This window comes from Quercus lobata, chromosome 6, assembly GCF_001633185.2.
Source record: "Quercus lobata isolate SW786 chromosome 6, ValleyOak3.0 Primary Assembly, whole genome shotgun sequence".
NCBI lineage: Eukaryota > Viridiplantae > Streptophyta > Magnoliopsida > Fagales > Fagaceae > Quercus > Quercus lobata.
In genome coordinates, this window is record NC_044909.1 from 25,586,255 (window position 1) to 25,606,683 (window position 20,429).

Genomic DNA, 20,429 nt, shown 5'->3' on the forward strand with positions numbered 1-20,429 from the left:
TCCTTTCGCCAATCTTGAACGTAGGAGAGATAGGGAGGGCAGCGCACACGTTACACACACAAGCAAAAGCCACTCTTTAGTTGGGAGTCACGTCTCTCAAGAACAACACAATAAAGCCATGCCAAGAATAACACAATAAAGCCATGCAAAGGGAAATTGACCAGCTTAAGAAGAAGTTACGCCATGCACAACGAAAACGAACTCCCGCCCTGTTTGATTCCTCCTCCGATGATGAGAAGGATAGTAGTTATCGACATAGATCAAGGACTCCCCCTAGCAAATCCTTCTCATATGAAGAAGAGCATCATAGTGAATGCCGATGCAAAAGCCCCGTTAACAAAGGATTGGGAAATGTTGCTATGAGCAAAGCTTTGAACCAGATTGCCAAGTCACCGTTCACTCGTAGAATCGAAAGAGTAGCTCCTCCTCGGCATTTTCATCAGCCAACATTCACCATTTATAATGGGTGAACAGACCCAGTAGAGCATGTGAGCCATTTCAATCAGAGAATGGCTGTCTATTCTAAGGACGAAACCTTGATGTGCAAAGTGTTCCCATCTAGTTTGGGACCCGTGGCAATGAGATGGTTTGACAGCTTGAAGATGGGTTCTATAAATTCCTTCAAGGAGCTCACTCAGGCGTTTGGCTCCCGTTTTATCACATGTACCAGGGTCCTTCGGCCCTTAGACTCCCTACTGTCTTTGTCCATGCGAGAAGTGAAAACCTTGAAAGCATGCTCGAACAAGTACTGGGAGATTTACAATAAGATAGAGGGTGGCTTTGAAGATGTCGCCATCAGTACTTTCAAGAGCGGCCTCCCAGCCGAGCATGGTTTAAGGAAGTCCCTAATAGGAAAACCAATCACCAGCCTGGGCCAACTTATGGACCGTATTGATAAGTATAAAAGGTTTGAGAAAGATCAACCACTAGGTAAAGGAAAGGCTAAGGTTATCCCTCAAGAGAGGAGGGATTTCAGGTTGGACTGATTCAATAATAACCGGCCCCGGAGAGATTTTGCTAGACAATCAGGGTCTACCAACACTCAGACCTTTAATGCAGTATTTTAAGAACCAGTGCATAATGGTTCTAGAGAAGATTAAGAACGAGCCATTCTTCAAATGGCCAAACAAGATGGCCGAAAACCCCTTGAGACGCAATCAAAACCTTTATTGCCAATATCATCAGGATCAGGGGCACACCACGGAAGACTGTAGGAATCTATGGGATCATTTGGACCAGCTGGTCCATTTTAGTGCCCAAGCAGGGCAAACATGTTTGGATCCATGAAGAGATTCTTCTTCAAGACCTCCTCTAGGAACGATCACTGTCATCTTCGCTGCCCCCGGTAGGACCGGACCCTGTCCCTTCAGAGTAATTTCGGTGGCTCGGTTACCAACCGAAGACAGTAATTTAGAACCAAAAAGAGCTAGAATAGAGGCCCCGTTAGTCTTGGGTTTCTCGACCGATGATAAGATCGGAACTATCCAACCCCATGACGATGCTTAGATGGTCACACTCAGGATAGAGGGTACGATGTGAGAAGAGTGTTGGTAGATTAAGGAAGTGTTGTCGAGATAATGTACCCCGACCTATACAAAGGGCTGAATTTGAAACCCCGGGACCTGACAGCGTACGATTCCCCACTAGTAAGTTCCGAGGGGAAGACAGTTACTCCAAGAGGTTAGATTAGACTGCCTATACAAACCGATTCGGATGTGGTGGAAGTGGACTTCATTGTGGTGGATGCTTATTCATCTTATACAACTATTGTAGCCATGCCTTGGCTTCATGCTTTAGAAGCCGTTTCTTCTACCCTCCACTAGAAGGTGAAATATCTATCCAACGCCCAAGTTAAAGAAATTGTAGGGAATCAATCCATGGCTAAACAGTGCATGGTGGCTGCCATCTTGCATAGGCCTGATGCGGAGTCCTCGGCCTCTGCTGAAAGGAACTCATAGCAATTAAGAACCCCGGTACTGTCCAACAATGAATCAACTGAGGAAGTGAAGTGCGAAAATCTAGAAAAGGTTACTGTTGGTGATGATCCGGAGAAGTTCTTTCAGGTCAGCTCCCAGCTACCTCCCCAAGAAAGACAAAAGCTAATCGAATTCCTGAGAAAAAACGTGGATGTATTTGCATGGAATGCTTATGAAGCCCCAGGTGTGGACCCAAGTTTCATTTGTCACCACCTGAATGTTAATCCATTTGTTACCCCCAAAAAACAACCTCCTCGGCGCTCATCCAGAGAACATTCTAATGCTGTCAAAGATAAGGTGATGAAGCTTAAGCAGGCGGCGGCTATCAAAGAGGTTTTCTATCCTAAATGGCTGGCCAATACTGTGGTAGTAAGGAAAAAGAATGGAAAATGGCGAGTCTGTGTGGATTTCACGGATTTAAATAGGGCTTGCCCAAAATATCCCTTTCCTATGCCTCGGATAGACCAGCTGGTAGATGCTACTGTAGGCCATTTTTGGATGAGCTTTTTAGATGCTTTTCAAGGATACCATCAAATACCGCTAGCACTAGAGGACCAAGAAAAGACACCTTTTGTTACTCCCACTAGAAACTACCACTACAAGGTAATGCCCATCGGCTTGAAAAATGTAGGATCCACCTATCAAAGGATGATGACTAAGATGTTTAAACCTCAGTTGGGCAAGAATATTAAAGTCTATATAGGCGACATGGTAGTGAAGAGCAAAGTGGTGTCCGAGCATGTGGGAGACCTCGGAAGCATTTTTGAAATACTGAGAGAACACAAGTTGCACCTTAATGCCTCCAAATGTTCTTTTGGTGTGAAATCAAGAAAATTCCTAGGCTACATGGTAACCTATTGGGGAATTAAAGTTAATCCCGACCAAGTTAAGGCGATAAACAATCTACAACCACCTCGGAATCCCAAAGAAGTTCAAAAACTAACTGGAATGACTGTTGCTTTAAACCGGTTTATTTCTCGATCCGCAGATAGATGCAGACCTTTCTTCCTATTGATGAATAAATGGAAAGGATTTGAATGGACTGAAGAATGTGCTTTGGCAGTTTAGCACCTTAAAGAATACCTATCTCAACTGCCTATTATGTCTAGTCCTGAGACGGATGAAGTCTTGTTTTCTTATATTGTAGTGGCCCCCACGCTGTGAGTTTGGTGTTGATACGGGTTGATAATGGAGTAAAACGGCCAGTCTATTATGTGAACAAATCACTACATGAGGCCAAGATTCGCTATCTACTGTTGGAGAAGGCTATCCTAGCAGTGGTGCATGGTACAAGAAACCTTCCCCACTATTTCCAAACACATACAATCGTCATCCTAACTCAACTTCCACTGAAGGCCATACTTCAAAGTGCTGATTACACGGGGAGGATTACAAAGTGGGGCGTAGTTCTAGGGGCTTTTGACATTAAATACATGCCTCGTACCTCTGTCAAGGGTCATGTATTGGCAGACCTCGTGGCCGAGTTCATTGAACCCTCGTTAGAAGAAATATCAACAACACATAACATGGATGGAAAATCGATTGGCATAATATCTCTACAAGAACCTTCATGCTGGAAGGTATATGTTGATAGTACGGTAAACTAAAGGGGCTCTGGAGTGGGGCTAGTTCTGATCTCGCCCGAGAAGCTCACCATAGAAAAGTCACTAAGATTGGGCTTCTCGACCACGAATAATGAAGCTGAATACGAAGCCTTGCTGGAGGGAATGTCTATGGTTCAATGAATGGGAGGAAAGGCGGTATAGATGTTCTCAGACTTGAGGTTGATCGTCGGCTAGGTGAAGGGCGAGCTAGAAGCAAGAGATGAGAGGATGCAAGGGTATTTAAGTCAAGTTAGACATCTGTAATCAAGATTTGAATCCTTCACTCTTTTGCATGTCCCTAGGGGTGGAAACACACATGCCGATTCTCTAGCCACACTGGCAACCTCCTCGGCGCAGAGCCTACCTCGGGTTATCCTTATAGAAGACTTGTGTAAACCCACGGAGGTCAAGGGACCAGTGGTTCATGTTCACCAAATCAGGGTAGGGCCCAATCTGAGACAAGACATCTCGCTAGAAGACAAATCAGAAGCTAAAAAGATAAGGAGAAAAGCGCCTCGTTTGGTTATCCAAGGACCAAAAATTGTGCAAACGCTTTTTTTCTGAGTCATATCTACTCTGTGTTCACCCTGAAGCGATAGAGCTACTCCTTGAGGAGTTGCATGAAGGAATTTGTGGAAGCCACACAGGAGGCAGATCTTTGTCTCACAGAGCCATCACTTAGGGCTACTAGTGGCCAAATATGCAGAAAGAAGCACAAGAGTATATGAAGAAGTGTGATCAGTGTTAGAGATTTGCACCAAACATATATCAGGTAGAAGGAGTTCTAAACCCCTTGTCTAGCCCCTGGCCTTTTGCTCAATGGGGCTTAGATATAGTTGGCCTTTTCCCCAAAGCAGCAGGGAACAAAAGGTATTTGTTGGTCGGCATTGACTATTTTACTAAATGGGTTGAAGCTGAACTGCTAGCAAATATTAGAGATGTGGATGCTAAAAAGTTTATTTGGAAAAATATTTTTACTCGATTTAGGGTCCCTCATTCCCTCATCTCGGATAATGGTCTTCAGTTTGGCAGTAAGTCTTTCAAGAGATACTGCTGTGAATTGGGAATTACAAACAGATATTCTACTCCGGCTTATCCTCAGGGAAATGGGCAACCGAGGCTATTAATAAGGTCATAGTTAGTGGACTCAAGAAAAGGTTAGATGATGGGAAGGGAAAATGGGTAAAAGAATTGCCACATGTCTTGTGGACGTATTGAACTACGCCCCGCAGATCAACAAAGGAGACCCCCTTTTCGATGACTTATGGAGCCGAGGTTGTTATTCCCTTAAGGACAGGCTTCCTAACACTAAAAACCAACTCATTCAATCCAAGTAGTAACAATAACTTGCTAGAAAGGAGCTTGGATCTTATCGAAGAAAGAAGAGAAAATGCGATGGTCCAATTGACGTACTACCAACACAAACTCAAGCAAGGTTATGATGCCAAGGTAAAGCTAAGGCCACTAGTACCTGGTGATTTGGTGTTGAGGAAAGTTCTGGGTACTGCAAAGAATCCAGCATGGGGAAAGCTAGGACCCAATTGGGAAGGACCATACCGCATCACCTTTATGGCTGGTATAGGGGCCTATTTCCTTGAAGACTTAGATGAACGTGTAATACCACGCCCTTGGAATGTAAAGAACCTGAAAAGGTATTATTATTAATAAAATTTTCTTTTATCAAATAAATTCTCTTGTTGTGTAAAAGCATTGTGTTCCATATTACTCAATCAAGTATTAAACAGAACCTAAGTCCTGTATGGCTCCTCGGACCACAGGCTTAGGGGAAATTAATTACTTTTTGACATTTGTTCAAGTATTAAATAGAACCTAAGTCCCGCATGGCTCTTCGGACCACAAGTTTAGGGGAAATTAATTACTTTTTGACATTTGTTCAAGTATTAAATAGAACCTAAGTCCTGCATGGCTCCTCAGACCACAAGCTTAGGGGAAATTAATTACTTTTGACATCTGCTCAAGTATTAAACAGAACCTAGGTCCTGCATGGCTCCTCGGACCACAGGCTTAGGGGAAATTAATTATTTTTGACATCTGTTCAAGTATTAAACAGAACCTAAGTCCTGCATGGCTCCTCGGACCACAGGCCTAGGAGAAATTAACTACTTTTGACAACTGTTCAAATATTAAACAAATCTTAAGATATGTTAGGTCTCTCGAACCATATATTGGGGTGAAATTAATACTCAAAGGCATGTACATAAGCGTTTAAACAGAACCTAAAGCCAAAACAGATCCAAGGCAAATTCAAACTTATATTTATGAGCAATATACAGATTGTCTGCCTCTTTTATTTTCTTTCACATGATATAAGTCTATGAATATCAACCTTCATTACCTAAGATTCAATTCATAATATACACACTTAATTCACAACTTTACTCTTGACACTTAATCAGATTATTAAGCAGCGTATTATTATTGGCTTTAATTGAAGGAACAGTAACATCAATTCAATGCTATGTATAAAAATAATAAAATTCAAATTACATGAGGCAAAAGAACAAAGGATGAAATGAAGAACATTCTCATTAAGTGATAAAGAAAATACATTGAACACATTGGCATAATGTCAATAAAAAAAAATTAAACTACTACAAAAAGGAATCAAAAAAGGAATCCTAAGGGCTAAGCTTTAACAAGAGGATCTTTCTTCTGGCTTGGCTGAGTAGCAAGAGCATCCTTGGCCTTGGGGTCAGCTTCTTGAGTCTCGGCTTCTGCTTCCTTTGCCTTAGCTGCATTGTTGGCCTTGGCAGAGGGCTTTTTCACTTTGTCTTTGCCCTTGCCTTTCTCCCCTTCAACCCTCTGGCGTTGGTCACCAGCCTGGCTGGATCCCTTTGAAATTTCATGAAGAGGGAGGGCATCTGGGATGGCCAATGGCTGCTTGGAAGATTCTGGGGCAAGGGTAGGAGGAGAGGAGTCAATCGGGACCTCGCGGATCTCTGGATGATAGTAGACATTTTCGGGCAGCCTCCAAACAGAGTCAGCAGGGACTCCTGCAACGGTCAAGGCCTTATCCCATGTCATGTTGCAATAATCCCTGCACACCTGTGAAAGCTCCTCGGCAAGCCTTACTTGTGTCTCCTCCACACCAAGCTGATACGCAGCCTTCTTCTCAGCCTCAGCTGCTTCCCTGGCCAGTTGAGCTTCTTCCTTGGCCTTCTACAACTTAGCCTTAAGATCTATGACCAATTGCTTTTGTGTGGCCAGATCTATTTCGGTCAAGTACAATTTTTGGCTCTGATCCTCAGCCTACCTTTCAGCTATTTTCAAGCTAGCCTTAAAACTTAAACGAACTTGGTCCACCACTTTGAGTTTCTTGGACAGCTCTATTTGCTCCTGCCTAGCAGCCCCCAACGATTTCTCAACATCGGCACGAGTGAGGGCCTCAGCAACGGCTTGTTTACGAGCGTTACGGTACCACTTTTCGGCCACAAAAAACTTGTTGAGTAATCTGCCTAAAGACCACAAAAATAATATGAGTTAAAAACTAAAATACAATTTAGCGTCTAAGTTCATAAATGGATAAATTGTTTACCATAGCAAGGTCCCTCTTCAGGGACAGAAAGAGATCATTCTGTGAAAAGCGCTTGTAAGCGTCCATATCCTTGGGAAGAAGTAGAGGCTGCTCCAGGGCTTCAGCTATATATCCAGCTCGACCCCTTTGAAACTCCCGAACCAAGGCATTCTAAGGAATGGGAGCCCCGTCCACTTCTAGTAGAGGACTCCATGTGCGTGGTGTTATACGCACATCAACCCTGTTTTGTTCTTCTCGGCTTTCCACAGACTGGGATCTCCTATCTCGGGCATCTGGGATCACCTTCTACTGCTTCGTCCCCTTCCAAGGACCCACCTCACCTTTTTCAAGCGTCTTGAGTGGCCTTTTCTTCTTAGGATCAGGATTAGGCTTTAGGCCGAGATCGGTGGGGATCTGTGGAAAAGGAGGGGGAAGATTGGAGGGAACTTGAGACTTAGAGGCTGCCTTCGATGTTGACTCCTTGCCCCTGGAAGCTAGGAGCTCCTTTAAACTCTTATTGCCCTTGTTTATCACCATGCTATCTTCCTCTTCTTCAGAGGAATTGTTTGGGCAGCCAATTACTAGAATTGGGGTGCGAACACTAGAATTCTTGTCTAACTCACCCGCGGCGTCCAAGATTTTGATTAGAGGAGCCCTTGGATTATTTTCTTCTTTAAAATTGAATTTGCCTGTCTCCTCCTCTAACGATAAACAAGATGAGGCAATCTCCTTTTCAGGTATCGCTACTACTTAAGACAATTGGGGGAAGATCCCTCCGAGCCAAAAATCCTGGCTTGGAGATGTCAATCCGAGCCAACCTTAAACTTCTGACCCTTATTGCTTGGCCTACGTCCTGGAAGATGCGAGACAGAGGCTCATAGTCCAAGATTAGATGAGCGGCTCGCAATTGCCCGTCTTCGCTCACAAAAATCTCTGACCTCAGAAGGTAATTGAGAGCCTGAACATCAGTAAAACTAAGCCTCAGAGCAACGTGGTTTTTATCTGCAAAAACATCTAAGAAGAAGATCATGGTCAGATTGCCAAAAAATTATCACCAAAAGAAGATGAAATGTCAAGTAAAAAGAATAAAGCTAAATCCCTTTCCAAAGGGACTGATTCTAAAGGTACCATACTTGGATCTCTTGCTCGAGTTAGAAAATGAAGACCGTCGCTCCACTCCCTTGAGACAATCAGGTAGTCATCCTTCATACCCTATTAGGCTTGGGGAAACAAGATATCAGTCTGATGACCTCGGACTGGGATTTGAGGTAGTATCCCGCACCGGCGAGCTTGTGGCACTCGTACATGTGAACCACATCATGCCACGTGAGCCCTAAGCCCAGCTGCTCATTCAAAATGACTACGCAGCCTAAAACCCTAAATAGGTTAGGGGCACACTGATAAGGGGTTAATTTATGGTTAATCAAATAGTCTCTGGTTATCCTATCCATGGGAAGCGTCATTCCTCCCTCTATGAAAGCAATCATGGGAATGACGACTTGACCCACGTCCCTATCAGTAAGTACTTGGTCTGAGAAACAATATTCTAAACCCACGCCCTGTGGGATGTGGTACTTAGCCCTAAAACCCTCCATGCCGACCGGTGAGTCTACTAAGTGCTTGAACCTACCCATCTAAATAAACAAAAAGGCCAAGGAGAAAGGCCGAGATGAGAAAGGAGAGTGCAAAGAAATAAAGACTTATGGGAACACGTATATTAATCTCTGAAACTTTCAGAGATTATTCGAAGACTTCTTGCAGGAAATAGCTATGAAGACTTAAGAGTTTTGAAGCGTTTTGAAAGATAAGGCGCTGGAATTTTCTGAAGCTCTTGAAGATTTGTGAAGAAAAGAGAAAAATGGGTTCCCTCAAGACTTTATATAGAGGGAGAAGATGAGTGGGAATACTCCTGCTCAAAATACTAGGAAAAATTTCAGCCATTAGATTGGCGTTTCACCATTGGATGCGGGGGACATAAAGCTACCTGCAGTAATTAATAACGCCTCGTAGTCTATGAAACGTCAGTAACAATTATGAGGCATGTAAAACCGCATTCTCACACGTGTAAATCAAAAAATTAGTTGATCTTATCTCTTAAAAATCAAAACCCCACTTTTTCTCTTTGGACGGGAGGGAAAAACCGGAGTTTTGAGGGGCTATTGTAGGGACAAGGACCCAAAATAATATATTGGGCCTTGGGCCTTGTCCGAGGACGTTGATAGGTCCAAAGAGAAGCAAGTAGTTGTTAAACGTTCCCAATTAAAGTCTCAAAGATGAGGAACAAATGAGAGGTTGTCCGAGGAGGAAATCCTCCTCGGATATGATGAATACGGTTCACAATATGTACTCCATTTGTTAGTGTAATCCTCCAAGAAGCTCCAATGATAGAGACACGCTTCAGGAACATACGAGAAGGAAGGAAACCTAAAAATATCTAAGGGAAAGCTGCCACCACAGCATTAAATGAATTGCAGCTACTTTTATTACCGTATTTATGTGGAGAAGACCTCTGAACAGTACTATCTTGGCTACCACAACTTAGAAAAAACCAAAGAGGGTGTCAGATGGGATAGGTACTCAAGTAAGGGTTCGGATGATCCAAAGGAGGATATATAAGATGAAAGACTCTTCATGGAAAAGGGATCGAAAAAAGGAGAAAGAGAACACTGTAGTAATCAAAATTGTCTCTATATTTAACTGTGATCAATATACATAATTATGGCCTCCTCGGACTGAAAGTCTATTGATATCAATACATTTTGTTTGTGCCTAATTGTCATTTAATTCCATATTAGCCATTGTTCAATTCATTAGGGCCTAGTTCTTTGACCCATTCTCTACAAATTTATTATATTGGGCTCATTAGGCCGAGATCCCATATACTTTGGGTTTGGGCCACAAATCGGGACTCTACAGAGGTGTTGCCATGTTAGGAAAAAATGCCACTTAAAATGCTACCATGTTTACAATTTATACTTTAAAATACCGTACGATGCGTTCGGAGAGGCTCACTTTCATCAAACGTGTATCTATAAAGTGAGTGTTTGGGGTGGGCGTCTGTGTTTTTTCAGTTTGAGTTTTTAGATTTCTTTTTTTCCCCTGCGCATGAACAGTAACATCACATGGGTTCACTGTGCAAGGGACAAAAATCACTGTTCACACATTGTTCATCATTGTAGCAGCACTGTTCATGCATTAAAAAATATTAAAAATGGGTCCCACGGCACTATTCACACATTTAAAAATTATTTTGCTACAGTGTTTTCAGTTTTCAGTTTTCAGTTTCAGTAACAATAAGTTCAATCCAAACGGACCCAAAAACATCAAGCCACCTATCAAAAAAAAAAAAAAAAACACAAACCCTAAAACGCAAACTCCATATTTCCCGATCGAAAGTTCACACTCACTCTGACTTCCTCCTCTTTGCTGCAACTCCATAGACACACAGATCATAATACCGTGTTCTAGATCAACAAGCATTTGAAAAAAGAAAATCCAAAAGGAAGAAAAAGAAATAAATAAATAAATTTATTCGTCTTCTGCAACAGTGAAAGCTGAAAAACTTCGTTCGTCCTCTGCAATAATAGGCAATTCAAAAGCGATTTAGAAGATAATTCAGAAGGTAGGCATGTTTTTTTTCCCTCTTTTGGTTTTCTATTCAATTACCGTTTCTAGGGTTTTGAAAATTACTATAGAGTGTAGATTTATTGATGATTTCTCTCAAACTGAAATCGATTTGGTGTTGAAGAACATAGATTTATGTGTTGCCAAAAAAATAAAGTTCTGTCATTTCATTTATGTTGTTTTAAATTTTTTATTGAAATTTTTTCCCCTTTTTATATTTTCGTTTCCCATGTCTCTTCTCTACCATTTTTGTTAAGGTTTTTACAGTAGATATTTAAATTTTTTCGTTTGTAGTTGCTCTCATTTTAAAAAATGAAACCCTGGAACATAGAGAATAAGAAGGTATTGAACATTAAAATACCTTTCTGCCTCCACTGATGCCAATCTGCTACCTTTTTCCTTAATTTTCGATTTATTTTTACAATTTCTTGAGTTCTGTTTGTTCGATTGTTGTATTGATTAAATTTTGTTTTTGTTCAATTCAATATATTCGTTTTTGTTATTATTATGTTCCATTTTTGTTTTAGGCCCTTTTGATGTCGTTTTTCCTATGATGAATGTGTTGTTCATTCTGTTATGCATGTTCAATTTTTGGTTTTTTTTGTTAGTTTTGTTATTTTTTCATGGTGAGATTTAAGTTTTGTTGTAGTGGTTTTTTTTTTTTTTAAATGGTTTTATGTGTTGTTAAATCCATAAATCAGATTAATAAGACTTTGGTTCTATGCCCTCTGATTTGCAAATGTTGGGTTCTATTGCATATGACTAATTGCAATAGTTAACAACATTCTACGCAATTTTTATATTTTTAGATTATTGCATCAATCTTGATGCTTGAGTTTAAATTGGTGAATGATCATTGCTTAATACTGCCAAGTAAAATAGATTTTGCACTTAAGTTTTTGCTATAGTAAATTTCAGACTTTGGTCTATGTTATTTAACCTGACTTATGGTCATCTTTTTTCTATATCTCACAAATGGCATATTTTTCTTTGAAGTGATTGGCATTATTAAAACAAAGGCCTTGATAAAAGAAAGTTAGTTGTTGTACATCACGCTGAGTGTCTCACATATTGTTAGCATCTTTTGGAACTTCAGGAAAATTGGGAACATGTTAGAAAATTTTCCTGCCTATTTTAGTTATGCATTTTCATACTTTAATATTTACACTCATTTTTAGGCATTGTATTTCATAATCTTCACTTGATTATTTGTTGTCTTAGTGTACTGTTCAATCAAAATGCAGAATTTAAGTTTTGGGGCCATCAAAGTTGTTGGTCAACATTCTATACTCAAGGGTATATTTATGGAATTTATTAATTTGGTTATAATAGGAAATGTTCTTTTGGTTTTACATTATATATATTCAATGAAATTCCATTAAAATTTGATATGTAATCTTCTCATTAGATTTTTTTCCCTCATCATGATAAAAAACTGAGAAGTTATACTATGGCTGTTTAAAATCAAATTTTAATGGAAATGAATAGTTTGGTTATAAATATGGAGATTAACCTGAATACTTAAAAGAAAACTAATTTTAGACAGAACATAAGAAGAGGAAGAAGATTAAACCAATTCTAGGCAGAACATAATTTTGTTTAGGGTTGTTTGTTTTGGTAGTAGAGATTGAAATAGTGTCACCTCGCAATAAACTCTTCATCTTCTCCTACACAATAACCGATTCTTTACAAATACAATTTCTTTGTTATAGTCAACAAAAATATTTGAATTGCTGAATTTTTTATGCCAAAGTAAGAGATTATATTAAGTTTCTAGAGTTAGTGCATCAAATTAAATATATACTATAATTATTTTAGTAAAATAATATGGAGATTAACCTGAATACTTAAAAGAAAACTAATTTTAGACAGAACATAAGAAGAGGAAGAAGATTAAACCAATTCTAGGCAGAACATAATTTTGTTTAGGGTTGTTTGTTTTGGTAGTAGAGATTGAAGTAGTGTCACCTCGCAATAAACTCTTCATCTTCTCCTACACAATAACCGATTCTTTACAAATACAATTTCTTTGTTATAGTTAACAAAGATATTTGAATTGCTGAATTTTTTATGCCAAAGTAAGAGATTATATTAAGTTTCTAGAGTTAGTGCATCAAATTAAATATATACTGTAATTTTTTGTAAAATAATTTGTAAATGGCTGGTGTAGCAATTTAAAATGTGAATATTTGATGTGAGATTCAATTTGATGTATATTTTTGTTGTTAGTTCTATTATGTGTGTTTAATTTTTGGTCTTTTGGTTATGTAAAGGACTCGGTGTTGAGATTTACCTTTCTTATTGTCAGCTCTTTTATGGTTTTGTATGGAGCTTTAATTTTTGTTGTTTTTGGTTCTATAAATCAGATTCAGAAAACTTTGGTTTTGTGCCTCTTGATTTGAATGCATTGTTAGAGTTTTGATCTCATGATGGGTTAAAGTTATATGAAAAACTTAGCCAGTGTTCTTAGAAGTTCTAGGATGTGAATTGCTCAAATGTATTTTTTTTATTGAGATCCATGGAAGAATGTATCAACTGTAGGTTTCACAATAGTAACTCTTTGAAATACAATTTCTAGAATTTTGAATCCTACCTAAATTTTAATGGATGGTTATCTTTTAAACTTAATAATATCATTATAATTTTTGGGTTTTTTGTTTTCTCTCTTACTTGTTCTGTTATTTGTAAGGGGGAGTGAAATTGTGGAATTTTGAATATTTGCTCAAGGTTATTTTTTGTTTTCCATGAAGAGTTTGTTAATGACCATATTTATGAGACAAATTCTTTAAGTGACATGCATGGTTTATGTGAAGGGAGTATTTTCCTGCAATTGCATTCTTCATATCTGTTTGGTTCTTTAATCTGCTTCTTCAACTGTTTTTTTAAAATTATAATTATATTTAGGGATTCTAATCATAGTATACTTTTGACAGTTCTGTTATTGTTATAAACTTTATTATGTGTGTAACAAACTTAATCCTAATTTTTGGTTCCTAAGTTATTTGGTCTCATTTTTATTTTCTTTTTAAAAATTTAAATATTTAGTATAGCTCCTGTCCTACTTCTTTACATTTATTTTCCTCAACTTTCTATTCCAAAATTCAATAATCAAATATTTTCTTTTATCCCCTTCTAAGTCTAAATGGCCTTTTGTACTAAAAAGAAGGCAGCTTCCAGTGTTTGTTTTCTTTTTTGAATCTATAATTTTTTTTATGTCTTTGTTTCTCCATTACTTTCTTTGGGGCTTGATTTAATTTTTATTTGATTTAAAGTTTGGTTGAGTGGGCTGTTAGGATATGAGTTGCATTACAACATAATGCTTATCAAGTTAAACTCTACTCCTGCAATATGCCTTAATGGCTATTCTTTTTCTTTTTTTTTTTAATAGTAGAATTACTTCATGCTTCCTGAATCTCTTACGAAAAATTTATTGACTAATTGATATTACTTGAAATTGATTTACTTAATATTAGATTTCTTCCTTTTAAAATTTGTATGGTTTTTATTTTAGACTTGCTTGAATTAGTGTAGGATATTTGTGGCTGTCAATACATGAGGTGAGATTAGCCAAATAGGCTGTTTGCTTGGCTACAGGTTATTTTATTAGTATGAACTTTAAGAAAATAGGAATCATCACTGTAATGGATGGGCATTTGCATGGGAAATTATAGGTGAGACATCATCAATACTTCAAAGCATAATAGAAATGATTATACATGGGGAATATTACTATAAAACTAGTAGAAGCATATGGTAGATTAGTGTTACGCTTTATTTCATTCTTCCTTTTTACTTTTTTTTCTCATAAATTACTCTTTAAAATACCATTTAGAGGAAAGAAAAACAGAGTTCTCCTTCCATTGGAGACCAAGAGGGAAATTGAAGAAGTTTGATATTTTTAATTTGATTTTGATTATGAATTTGTCACTACCACAATTATTTTTTCTTTATGTCTTATTGTTATTACCTTTTATATATGTTTTGATCTCATATTAGGTTAAAATTATAGGAAAAAATAATTTTGTTACCCATGTTCTTAAAATTTTCTATTGTATATGACTAATTGTTAACAATGTTCTATTCAATTTTTATCTATTTTAGATTAGTTTTATGACATTTTGTATGCTGTTTCTGAAATGATTTCAAATTGTAGAGTGAGTATATGTGGAGTAAATTCAAAATTATTTTCTAGGATGTTTAAATTCTCATTGTAATTCTATTTTTGAAAAATAATTTCCTTAAACAAATTTTCAAACAGAATAACAATTGAAAACATCTTCTTTTCAAATAACCTTTCATAGTTTTTTGAACTATTTAACTGCACTTTCTTTAAAGAACAGAATAATTTTCTAATCTAATCTAATCTAATACTATATATAAAAGCAGAAGTCTTTCCTGCAATTAAGGAGGTGCTGCCATGTAGGAAAAGTGACTATCTGAAATTCAGCCATGTTTAAGTTAAAAAGTGATAAATTACATTGTTTGGTAACGCTACAACACTGTTTAAAATCCTCTCATTATAAATAACAAAAAATAACCGGTTAAAATTAAAGAGTACCCGTAAATAGAAATAGAGAGGCAATCAAATTGAGAGAGAGGCTATGAAGACACAAAGAAAGAAACAGGAAGAGAGAGAGGCGATGAAGACACGGTGAAAGTAACAAAAAAAGAGAGAGGCGATCCTACCTTCGCTAGTCCCCTCACCATACTTCGACCACCAGAACTACAGACACACAGTCTCTTCCATTCTGATTCTCCTTTTCCTTTGACAAATTCAACCGTCTCTCTATCTTTCTTAAAATCAAAAACCCTAACCATTGAGTTCTCCTTCCATCAGCCTAGCCTCCACCCATATACCGTCGGGAAAAACCCCAATTAAAACATCAAGCGGTTGGAAGTATAGCCTCAATCCCAATTAACCCAATTAAAAGGAAAAAAAGATCAAAAACTTCCATTACCCATGTATCCATAGTTTGCAATCAGAGAACGTCTTTCAATTTCTCTACAGGTTAGTTTTCTCTTTACTTTTCAGTTTGTGTATTAATTATGATCAATTTTTTATAATTTGGCTTGATTCTTTTTTATTTAAATTTTTGGGTTATATTTTTTATTAAGGTATTTGAGTTAGATTTGGTTTTGTTTTAGGTATTTGGTTAAATTGATGTGTGGGTATCTATTTATGGTGTCCGGTTAAAAATGGAGCAATAGATTATTCTACAAAAAAATATAAGCCACACGAACAAGGTAGGAATAAAAAATGGCAATTGGGCTTTTTCCTTATCTAGGTATTTTTGAGGCATTAATGTGGACCTCTTTGAGGGATGCTTTATGATCTAGGTTTTTTGATTAGGAGTAGTTTTGTTTAATTAGTTTAAACAAATGGGTTAGATTTGGGTTTGAGGGATTTTGGTTAGAAGTTGTTTTATTTAGGGTATCTGACTTGGCTTAAATTGGTTTTAAGTATCTAGAATCAATTTTGCCCATTTGGGTCACTTATTTTGAATTTGCTTTCCCATTCAGATTACAATGAAGATTTGTTTTGTCACTCAAAACACAATTCTTTTATAATCAAAACCACACCAAAGTTTTATTTTAAAATTTTATTTTTTTGGGTTTGTTGTTTTTGAATGGTCACTTTATAAAAGCCAGTGTGAATTTGCGAAGAAATTTTATATTGGATGTCTCCTCTACTCGATCACTTTAGAAGTGTAATATGTTTAATTGTCTCTATCCAACTTCACTGCTGACTCTTTTGTTTTTTGTTTTTTATTTTTATAGTAGTTATCTTCAAATTTGACACTTGGTATCTTTTCTTTTCATTCATGATTCCTTAATGTGATATCTTATAATTAGAACTGTTTTTGACTTTAACACAGGAGAAAGTTTTAAGATTCAAATAATAGAAAAATTTCCAAATCATTTTTCTCAGACTTTGTATATTATGTTTAGAATACTTCAATTTCATATTAATTTGATAAGATTTTTTAATGTTCTTATTGCCTATATCTTAGCTTATGTATTATGTCTTTATATTAACTAATGAAATGTTTCCACAATTCATGTTATGGATCATGTTATTGTCACTTGGATATCCCTACAAATATATATATATATATATATATATATATCGGTGTATGTTCTATTATTGCTCCCAATCATGTTATGATATTAGAATTGTAATTAGATTGGTCCATAAAAGAATCATCCTTCAATTGTGTTCTTTGTGGACGTCATTATAAAAAAAAACATGTATCATTTGTGTATGGTATGTTAATGCTCTCAATTATGTTATGAAACTAGAATCATTACAAATTGCAATACAGAAAACCAGGAAACCATAATTTCACTTAGAAAACATTATAAATTGGAACTGCTATACACTCTAAACTTTCAAATTTTACAAAATAATGTTGCAGAGAAGAGATGTGTCAGAGCAGCAAATCGTATGGCAGTTGCAGTGACTATCGAAAGGATGGAGGGAAGGTGTAAAAAAAAATGGTGAACTGTTTATTGTTGATTACCATTGTGTCTTATGTATGTGTTAAGAAATATTAGATTGAAGATCAAGTTATTCACTTATTTGTACACAGTTATAATTAAAAAAAGAAGAAGTTATATGCAGTTTTGCACACAACTTTTATTTCCTTGACTTTGGTCTATGGTACAATAAACCTTAGTAACTTTTCCATTATATTTCTGTTTTGTATGAGAAGGTGCTTTTTTGAAATTAAATAAATTATATATATATATATATATATATATTTATATATATATTCCAATTACTTGGGACTTGCTCTCTACAATTCTGTTTGACCTTTCTATTCCTTTAGCAAATGTAAATGTTTATGTTTTTATTCTTTTTCTTTTCAATGCTAGGCTTCTTAATTCAGTGCATTTGTAATTAATAAACCTAAAAATTAATATCAATGACTGTGTGCAATTTAGTATGGAAGAAGATGGCAACTCATTTTCGATGACTGATTACAAAAATCAGGCCCGCGTACATCTTACGCCTGTTTCCTTTGTTATATGTGAATAAATTGAGTCTTGTAGGAATTAGGATATGTATCATAGATGTGTATATATTGTGCATTGTAAAACTGAGAAGTATGTTGATTTTTTTCCCTATCTTTAGGAAAAGTTATTTAGATCTAATTTTAAGTTACTGGCTCTATTTTTCTTTTACTTTTTACTTTTTTTTTTTTTTTTTGTGTGTGTGTGTGGGGGGGGGGGGGGGAGTGTGTGTACGTGTGTGTGGTGGTGATGGTATGTTTCTCCACTCTACTTTTAAGTTCAAATCATGTTGCAAGTTACATGCTCAACTTTGAACTTGGATTTTGACCTAATGTAGTTTGCAATTAGCATGCTTTTCTTTTAGGGTTTGTATTATTCTCACACTACATAGATGCCCCTGATGCCAATAAGCTAATACTGTGGGAGAAACATTTTATGAATAACATCAACATTTTAGCCGAGGATCCATGTGGTGTGAGTGAACTAGGCTTTAGTTACATGGTGATGGATGACATTATCCCTGGGTTCTATAAAATTGTCATATCCATGTTGGCAAGGTGATATTTCATTTTTCCGTTATGGAATTCGATGCTGCTTGAGAATTGATTAGCTATGATCAAATCCAATTTAGCTTCGCTACAACATCAAGTATTTGTAATCTATAACAACTTTGGTTTTGATTCCATGTTCATTTCCTTTTTCTGATGCCATCAAGTTTATTCCCTTTAATTCTTACACTGTGTCATTTAGTTTGGTAGGAATTCCTTAAAAAATAAATAATAATAATAATATAGCACATGTCTGCATTTGATTAGACTAAGGAAAGGTTTAAGCAGGTCTTGCTTTTTCTTTTTACGTTGGTATTCTTTTATGAATATAGCACATGTCTGCATTTGATTATTTTGTGCTTTTTTATCAAAAGGAAGTTATTGTAGATTTAGATGGTGATTGATATATATATATATATATATATATATATATATATATAGGCCCATTAAATATCCTCTGGGTTTGAATTTAATGGTAGAGTGAATTACGTCCATGGAAATAATAGTGATTTTAATGATTCAATGTGTGTGTGTGTATATCTATATATTTTATCCTTACTATGCTTGCTTAATCCATATAATCATTGTTAAAATTAGAGATATGCATATGTCTTGATTACCATCTTGATTTGTAGCTGATATTTCTGCTATAGTAGAAATGATTATACATGGGGGAATATTACTATAAAAATGGTAGAAGCATATGGTAGATTAATGTTATGCTTTTATTTTGAAGCAAATAGAAAGATGTGCTTAATAGGTTGGGTTTGAGGATAACAAATTTTTTTTTTTTTTCAAATTTTGCTGGAAGGGTAAAGATTGTTGAGAATTTGTGCCGTTTTAAAAATAAATGGCAAATATAGTAGGCAAGATCACCATTGAGCAATTGTAGGCAATGAGAGTTTTAGTAGGGATGGCATTAACAGAATAAGATCCTTGGTCCCTTTGTAAGTGTTTGTTTCCTATTAATTTGTTTCTTCTCTTCTACTTATTTCATACTTCAATAACTATATTCTCTCGAACCCACAACCTTTAAAAAAGCTTTGAACCAATTAGTTAGAACTTTTGAGATTTTGATTATGTCTATCTTTTAGAAGAACACCTGCACATTAACATCATTACCTGAACAACTAACCATCCACCCCCTTCCCTATTTTACCATCACATTAAGTATAATATATTAAGTTGATTGTTTTCTAATTCATAAAATGATCCCGTGCATTGTGCGGGTTAAACACTAGTATATATTAATAAGTAAAGTTTAGAGAAAATCCAATTAGATTTTACAATTGAAGTCCAATTTTGCGCCATGTGTTGTAAATTATTTATTTTTAGAGAGAGTTTTAATTCTTAATTTTGGAATCAAATGTGAGAGCATATCATAAATATCCATTTAAATGAGTTATTGTGTACAAAAACCAAAGAGTCTAGAATTAATGAACATAAAAATAGCCAAAGGCCTTGTAGTTGAATTGACACCTCCCCATGCACAAAGTGCTTGGGGGTCTAGGGGGGAAAGGGTTCGAGCTGCAGGAATAGCAGCATGTTGTAATTATCTCTAAAAAAAAAAATGAACATAAAAATTTTTTAAAATGGACAATTTACATTTTCTACCTAATAACATTCTTACAAGACTTTTCAAAGAGTTAAAACAAATATAAGAATGACTATCAATAATATTTAAATTATATCTGTAAGATTATTATACTATGCATCTTAATGTGCATATGCATGAGGTTACAAGCTAGTTGAAATAAAATACGACGGTGAGTCCATAACTCACAAATTCCAAGAACTAGTTAATTTGTTAACAACACAATCTATTGATTTGATGGGAGTTGAGAAGTTTGATTTTATTTTCAAGATGTTGTTAAATTCATGTTGTAAATCAATTGAAAGACTATGGAAAGAAATCTTAAGCTACAATATATCAAGGATACAAGTTTCAACATCAGATATAGTTATTAAAATATTTGAAGTATTTTTTTATTTGGAGAAAAAAAATTTTAAAAAAGTTTAGACAAAAACTCAAGTTCAAGTTTCATTTAAGTGGAGGGTTTAATGAAAGACAAAATAGGGGGAAGTTTTTATAATTTTATAATTTTTTATATAATTTTCATATTTAGGA

The 20,429-nt window shown here is 36.1% G+C and overlaps 2 protein-coding genes and 1 long non-coding RNA gene across 3 annotated transcripts; 2 read left to right on the top strand and 1 right to left on the bottom strand.

Moving 5' to 3' along the window:
- The first annotated feature begins 509 nt into the window (after positions 1 to 509).
- Positions 510 to 986, top strand: LOC115950035. Its single transcript, XM_031067288.1, has one exon. It carries the CDS (start codon positions 510 to 512, stop codon positions 984 to 986), a length of 477 nt encoding a protein of 158 aa, XP_030923148.1.
- Positions 987 to 6,226: 5,240 nt separating this feature from the next.
- LOC115950036 lies at positions 6,227 to 7,652 on the bottom strand. Its single transcript, XM_031067289.1, has 3 exons — positions 7,457 to 7,652; positions 6,896 to 7,056; positions 6,227 to 6,760 (listed from the first exon to the last, which is right to left on the bottom strand). Exons 1-3 carry the CDS (start codon positions 7,650 to 7,652, stop codon positions 6,227 to 6,229), a joined length of 891 nt encoding a protein of 296 aa, XP_030923149.1.
- Positions 7,653 to 15,355: 7,703 nt separating this feature from the next.
- On the top strand, positions 15,356 to 17,344 carry LOC115994117. The gene is made up of 2 exons (XR_004093123.1): positions 15,356 to 15,747; positions 17,156 to 17,344. It is a non-coding gene; the product is annotated as an uncharacterized LOC115994117 (long non-coding RNA).
- The last annotated feature ends 3,085 nt before the right edge of the window (positions 17,345 to 20,429 follow it).